Source organism: Myodes glareolus, chromosome 25 (assembly GCF_982192425.1).
Source record: "Myodes glareolus chromosome 25, mMyoGla1.1, whole genome shotgun sequence".
NCBI lineage: Eukaryota > Metazoa > Chordata > Mammalia > Rodentia > Cricetidae > Myodes > Myodes glareolus.
The window spans coordinates 6,759,551-6,766,293 of record NC_142050.1 but is presented as its reverse complement, the minus strand read 5'-3'; the positions used below and the strand labels follow the sequence as shown (position 1 = coordinate 6,766,293).

Below are 6,743 nucleotides of genomic sequence, written 5' to 3'. Positions count from 1 at the left end.
GTCTCTCTAGAACCACTGATAAAACACCTCCCTTCCAAAGATCTCTCTCTGCTATGTTCTCTTTCTTTCCTTCTCTCTCTCTCTCTTTTGATACAGGGTTTCACTATGTAACCTTGGCTGCCTGACCTGAGACTCACTCACTGTGTAGACCATGCCAGTCTTGAACTCATAGAGATCTACTTGTGCCAGACAGTGATGGCACATGCCTTTAGTCCCAGCACTCAGGAGGCAGAGGCAGGTGGATCTCTGAGTTCAAGGCCAGCCTGGCCTACAAAGTGAGTTCCAGGATAGCTAGGACTGTTACACAGAGAAACCCTGTCTCAAAACAGACAAACAAAAAACGCAACCACCAACAGTGACAAAAAAAAAACCAAAATTATGCATTATTATAATGCCTGGCCAATTTTTCACTCTTTAGTTTGTTTTGTTGAAGCATGATATCATATAGTCTAGGATGGCCTCAGACTTACTATGTAGCTAAAGCTGGCCCTGAACCTCTGATCCTTCTGCCTCCACCTGGAAGTGGCAGGATTATACACTGGCACCACTATGCCTAGCTCACATGTTTTTACTTCTGCTTCAGCTTTTGAAAATACTTTCCAGTTTTCTTGTCAGTTTTCCTTGTGTGGACTGCTCTGAGTGGGATGGAGCTGAAGGAGAGGAGACTGCACTGAGACCCACCAGTTGTCAGCAGCATGGTCAATGGCAGCCTCTAGAAGCCCCAGCTTGTTAAGCAGTCTAACTGCAGCCTCTCCTCCCAGACTCTTCGCCCACAGATAGGCCATGTGTTTGTGGGCATTGGCTCCTCCATGAGATTGGCCACCTGTAAAGCAAAGTTGTTAGAGCATTGCCCACTGCACAGTTGCCCCCTGTCTCCTCTGGCCTCCTGCCCCAGCTGTGATGAGGATCAGGATCCTGCTCCAGATCAACACTGAAGAGGACCAGCTCCCAGGTCTCTTAACATAGGGTCACAGTATTTAGGGACAGAGGATGGCTTCAGGAAAGCCATAAACCATTAAAATTATAAGTAAATGCTATATAGACAGGTATGGCTGTACTTCAGACAGAAATACTCAGGTCTTTGTGACTTTAGTTAAAAGTTGTCATGTAAGACCAGGAAAGAAGGATGCATGAACTCCTCACCCGGTAGGCCTCCTCCCAGAGCCCACTGTACTGGTACATGTTCACAGTTGCCTTCCATTACTGGGCTTCAAGGTAGTGATACTCAGCTTCCTGCAGTCGGCCTTCTGCCTCCAGTTCCTGTGGGGTCGTGCACTGTAGAGAGCTGCGTGATGCCGCGCCTTAAAGATGGCGCTGGTTTCCGCCTTCCACCTTCCCCACGGTGAGTGCTCTCGGTCGTGAACAACTCCATATATATGACTAACGCTAAGGATCTGACTTGCTTCCGCGTTTCTGGACCTATCTGCATTTCCCACGTGGCTTGCTGGGGTTGGCTACCCAGAGGTTATTTAAGCTGTGGGCTGGCTTTGCCGGGAGAGAGAGGTCAGAAGATTAATCAAGGATCCTGAATAAACCGCAGTTAGAAGAGTCCGGTGTTGCGTCTTCCTTGCTGGTGAGGCGGTCGCGACAGTGCATCATGATGGAAGGGGTGACGGACACTGGCTGGTCCAGCTCCTGTGGGGTAGTGCATCATGATGGAAGGGGTGACAGATACCGGCTAGTCCAGCTCCTGTGGGGTAGTGCATCATGATGGAAGGGGTGATGGATACTGACTGGTCCAGTTCCTGAGGGGTAGTGCATCATGATGGAAGGGGTGACGGATACTGGCTGGTCCAGCTCCTGTGGGGTAGTGCATCATGATGGAAGGGGTGATGGATACTGGCTGGGAGGCATGGGCAGGGGTAAAAAGGCTCACCTCGCCCAGGTGAAGGTGTGTGTCTGAGTAGATCTGGGTGGTACTTCCCTACCAGGCGGATCATATCATCATACAACTTGTGCTTTTGGAACATGGTGTTGGCAAGGTCAGACTCCTCCACTGTCACATACAGCCTGAGGACAGGGGATGCACCTGGAGCCTCCTACAGCTAGATCCCTGCTGCCACTGCTTCTGGGAGGAGGCCACAAGTCCTCAGCCCCATCCCTTCTCCACACTCACCGTTCAGCCTCTCGGTACTTGCCCTGCTTCTCCAATTCCTGGGCCTGGGTGATGTACAGCACTGACACATCCTCTGGCCGCATGCATTTCATTGCCAGCTGTGAACATGGAACCCAGAGGTTCAGGTGGCAGGCCACATGGAAACTCTGAGTCTGCCCAGCAATCACTGGCATTTAGTTACTGCCACTCTCAGTCCAGGCAATGTCATGCCCATCAGGAGCCCATGAAGAGCTCCATTCTGCCGAGGCCTGAGAGACAGATATGTAGGACACGCTACATTACCACGCCTCTGCTTACTCTACTGAGGTCTGCAGTGTAGGGGAGATGACAGCGCTATCAAGGGACCAGGGGCTTTGGAATGGTAGTTCAGAATGCCTGGCTCCCTGGTCCACAAGCTGAAGTGCGGGCTAAGGGACAGGATCCAAACTGTCAAGGCTGTATTTTAGTACTTTCTTAGCTTTCAGGGAACTAGTAAAGGAGGGGTATCGGAGATCAAGAAGTGAGGCAACATGGTGGCCACTAACGCAGAGTTCTTTCCTAATAGACACTGCTCATTCATTACCTTGTGGGCTTGCTCCCAGCGGCCAGCCTGGGTCTACATGTCTGTAGCATTTTTGGTCCGGTCTCCTTTTGTGTGGAGCTCCTCAGCAATCTGAAATTGCAAAGATGTCAACAGGGGTGGTGGAGAGCCTGGCCCACCACTTTGTAGTGATACTGCAGGAAAGATGAGTACAAGAAAATGTGTCTCTAGGAGAAACACTAGATCAAAGCACTGTGTGTGTGTGTGTGTGTGTGTGTGTGTGTGTGTGTGTGTGTGGTGCACGTATGTGTGGTGTATGCACATGTGTTAGGCACACACATAAACACAGGAGTAAGAGTACAGAGTGTTAATTCTATTGCCCTCTGCCTTGTTTCTTTGAGGCAGGTTGGTCTCTGAAGCTGGAGCATGTGTCTTTTAGCTAGGCTGGTGGCCAGCAAGCCCCAGTAGGGCTTCACCCCCACAGCTCTGGGGCTACAGGCATGTGTGAGACCACGTAGATTCTCCCAGTTGCACACAAGTATTCTCAACTGCTGAGCCACATATTCAGGTGGAACTTCACATTTCTGCCACATAGGGCGATCTACACTAGCTATGCTAGAGTCAGTCATGAAGAATCATGAGCTGGCACAGGAAAGGGAGCTAGAAATCATATTTGTGCCATGCTGGGATGATGGTAGGGACGTGATGGCTGCGCTCCAGCAGGAAGATCTTGGTGAGCTGCCCCATATCTTGTTCTAGGGGACGTCCTTACCGCCCTGCACTGCTCAGAGCTGCAGAAACGGGACTTCTCCTCACCTCATACTCCTGCAGAGACGCATAGTGCTGGGCCACACGAGGATAGTATTTAGACGCAGTGTTTCAGTCCTGGAGATCTAATATATAAATTGCCTTCTTCCACTGGCGAGCACCCGGAGCAGCCTCAATTGCTTTAATGGAGCACCTGGCATAGTCAGGGAAGACATTAATATGTATGAGGAGAGAGGAAGATGGAAGAATAGAGACCCCAAGCACATCCTAACCTACATTCTGAGATCTCTTCCTTTAGGCCGTGCCGTCCTCCTTCGCCCACAGTTTCTCACGTCATGCCCAGATCCCTGTGCCCTGTGCTGCCATACCTGGCTTCAATGTAGTGATTGATGGCTGCATCCAGCAGCTTCTGCTGCACCAGGTAGTACCACCCCCAGGCCTCTTCCAGCCTCACAACCTTCACGGGAAAGCCAGTTGTGCCAGCTCAACCGCTATCACGGACAGAAGAGGCACTTGGCTCAGAATCCCAGGGATGGGACCCAGGGAAACAGAACAGGGAAATGAAGTACGGACGGATGGGTGACAAGTGGAGGAATGCAGAGGAAACAAAGCCAGTCAGCCTGAAGAGATGTCCCCAAGGAGATGCTGGGATACTGGGTGGGCAGGAGTGTACAGTGGTAAAGACAGCTGATAAGCACCTAGTACCTTTCATGAATGCATTGCCTTTACAGTAGCACTCAAGGGCCCACTGTGGGTTTCGAATCTTCTCAAAGAGATCACCAGCCTGCCAACACATGACTACAATGAAACTCTGAACACAGAGTCAGGAATCAGCTCCCCAAAGAAGAAATGCTGGCAGTCAGGGAGAGTTATGAACCCCCAGGTCTCCTTGGGTGGATAATGACCGGGAAGAGGCAGCCCACATACCCTTTTGTAGAGCTCCCCTTTGATGAGGGCCATGATGATGTGTTCTACCAGCTCCGTGTTGGCCAGCAGCTCCTCGCGGGTCAGCACCAGCCACGCAGCTTTAGTAGGGAGCCCAGCCTTGAGGTAGAGGCTGATGGCTGCCAGCCCATCCCTTTGACTCTCCTGCAGTTCACCTGCTCGCTCCTCTTGTTGTGTGTCCATTAACCATTGATAGTAATCCCTGCGCAGCTTTTCCAGGGCTGGGTGTCCCTGGACATCACAGAGGGAGCTAGGGATTCCATGTCTCTTCTGCTCCTCTTCTGGGACAGTGTGGCTCCTCCCATTCCACCCATTCCACCAATATGTTAATCCCTCACCTTATCAGCCAGCCCCAGCCCCATTCCAGATCCTATGGCTTCCTTAGAAAGACAGCTAAAATTGGTGATGCCAAGTCGTGAACAATCATGCAGAGAAGACAGAACAATACCTTGGCCTTGGCCACAGTGATACACTCATCCCAGCGTTGTAGCTCCTGGTACATGTCCGTGGCCTCCTCCACTGCATTCTAAGGGTTAAGAGCATTCACACAAAAGAAAGAGGACCCCGGGAAGGCAGAGCATCAATACATCCTGCTCAGACTGTCTAAGATGCCAGGCATGAACATGCTGTGTGTGTGTGCATCAAAAACTGAACTGAGTGCTTTGCACATTTTAAGCCCAAGATCAACCACTGAGCTATGCACCTGACTCAGTGATAAATTTCTTATAGACTACTGGGCTCCTTGTTTGCACAGGTACTCAAAGCAATTTATCTTAATGAAGGCTCCTCAGACTATGTGTTTTGGGTGCCACAAAAACTTGGATCTACCTTGTGCATAAAATTGCAAAGACTAATAAACAAACAAACAAATAAATAAATGAAATAAAAGGTTGCAAAGACACGTTCTGGAGTAGATAGGAGCTAAGATACTTTTTGAAAGGAAGAAGAAAGTAAAACCAAAGAAGGATGTTTGCCTAGATGGCGCACACCTTTAATCCCAGCACTTGAGAGGCAGAAGCAGGTGGACCTCTGTGAGTTTGAGGCCAGCCTGATCTATAGAGCGAGTTCCAGGACAGGCTCCAAAGCTACATAGACAAACCTTGTCTTAAAAAAAAAAAAAAGACTAACAGAGGAGAAACTGAAAAACCTAAAGAAGGCATGGGATGAACTCTCTAAACCTAAAAGTTCTCTCCCAACTTTTGGAAGTCTTGGTCTTTCATCCTTTTTCCCCTCCCAAATCCCCTCTTCCATCCTGCTCCTCATCTCCCCTTACCTGTTCCAAGAAGATCATCTCTGCCAGTTTGTAGTTCTTTTCCAGCATGGCCAGTCGTGCTCGGACCTGATAGAAGTCAGTTCCTTCTCCACCCTACAGGGAAAAGGAGGTTTGGTCATTCGGCGCAGGTGGACACAGGGAGGCCAGGAGGACATGGGGGCTAGCAGACTTGAGAAGCTAAGGATCTTTAAGGGACTTAGCAGCCTGAGGTTTCACAGGCAATTCCAAAGTGGGTAGGGTGGAAGCTAGAGAAGCTGGGAAAGTAGGAATCAGGAAGAAAACTAACAGAAACTCCAGCTTGGGAGACTGAATGAAGCAAGAGGACGATACTTGCATATTCCCTGGACACCTGATCTGCAATCTCATTGGTCTCATGCAGCAATCGAGCTTTTGCCACATGACCCAAAGCAGAAAAGCACCTGCAGCACAGAGGCAATGATACCACGTTACAGTAGTACAGGGCTGTCATTCAGTCAGCACAGAGGCAATGATACCACGTTACAGTAGTACTGGGCTGTCATTCAGTCAGCACAGAGGCAATGATACCACGTTACAGTAGTACAGGGCTGTCATTCAGTCAGTACAGAGGCAATGATACCACGTTACAGTAGTACAGTGCTGTCATTCAGTCAGCACAGAGGCAATGATACCACGTTACAGTAGTACAGGGCTGTCATTCAGTCAGTACAGAGGCAATGATACCACATTACAGTAGTACAGGGCTGTCATTCAGTCAGTACAGAGGCAATGATACCACGTTACAGTAGTACAGGGCTGTCATTCAGTCACTGGTTCAACAAACAGGTAGTGGCATCTAGTGTGTGCAGACACTGCTGACTGTCACAGAAAGCCCACAGAGGCACAGGAAGGTAAAAGCCTTGCTCTCAGGGAAAGAATGAAGAGTAAAATGAGCAGCTGCCACAGGGGCCGAGACCACTGAAACTGGCTGGGACCGGAACACAAGAAGCAGCTAGTCACTGGCCAGGCAAAAATATGCTCACTGCTAAAGTGACAAGTCTGTTAATGAGGGAACCAAGGGTTTTCTCGTTGGATTCCAGGCTTGCCCTGTAAGAGGGAATTCACATCTGGTACTGTAAAACTGGCCCAGAGTCTGTGATCGG

At 49.8% G+C, this 6,743-nt stretch overlaps 1 protein-coding gene across 1 annotated transcript; it reads right to left on the bottom strand.

Annotated features, from left to right (window-relative positions):
- Nucleotides 1–4,490: 4,490 nt before the first annotated feature.
- On the bottom strand, nt 4,491–6,208 carry LOC148117815 (intraflagellar transport protein 172 homolog). The gene is made up of 3 exons (XM_087901760.1): nt 5,957–6,208; nt 5,623–5,715; nt 4,491–4,875 (listed from the first exon to the last, which is right to left on the bottom strand). Exons 1-3 carry the CDS (start codon nt 6,089–6,091, stop codon nt 4,720–4,722), a joined length of 384 nt encoding a protein of 127 aa, XP_087757886.1. The 5' UTR covers nt 6,092–6,208; the 3' UTR covers nt 4,491–4,719.
- Between the last annotated feature and the right edge of the window lie 535 nt (nt 6,209–6,743).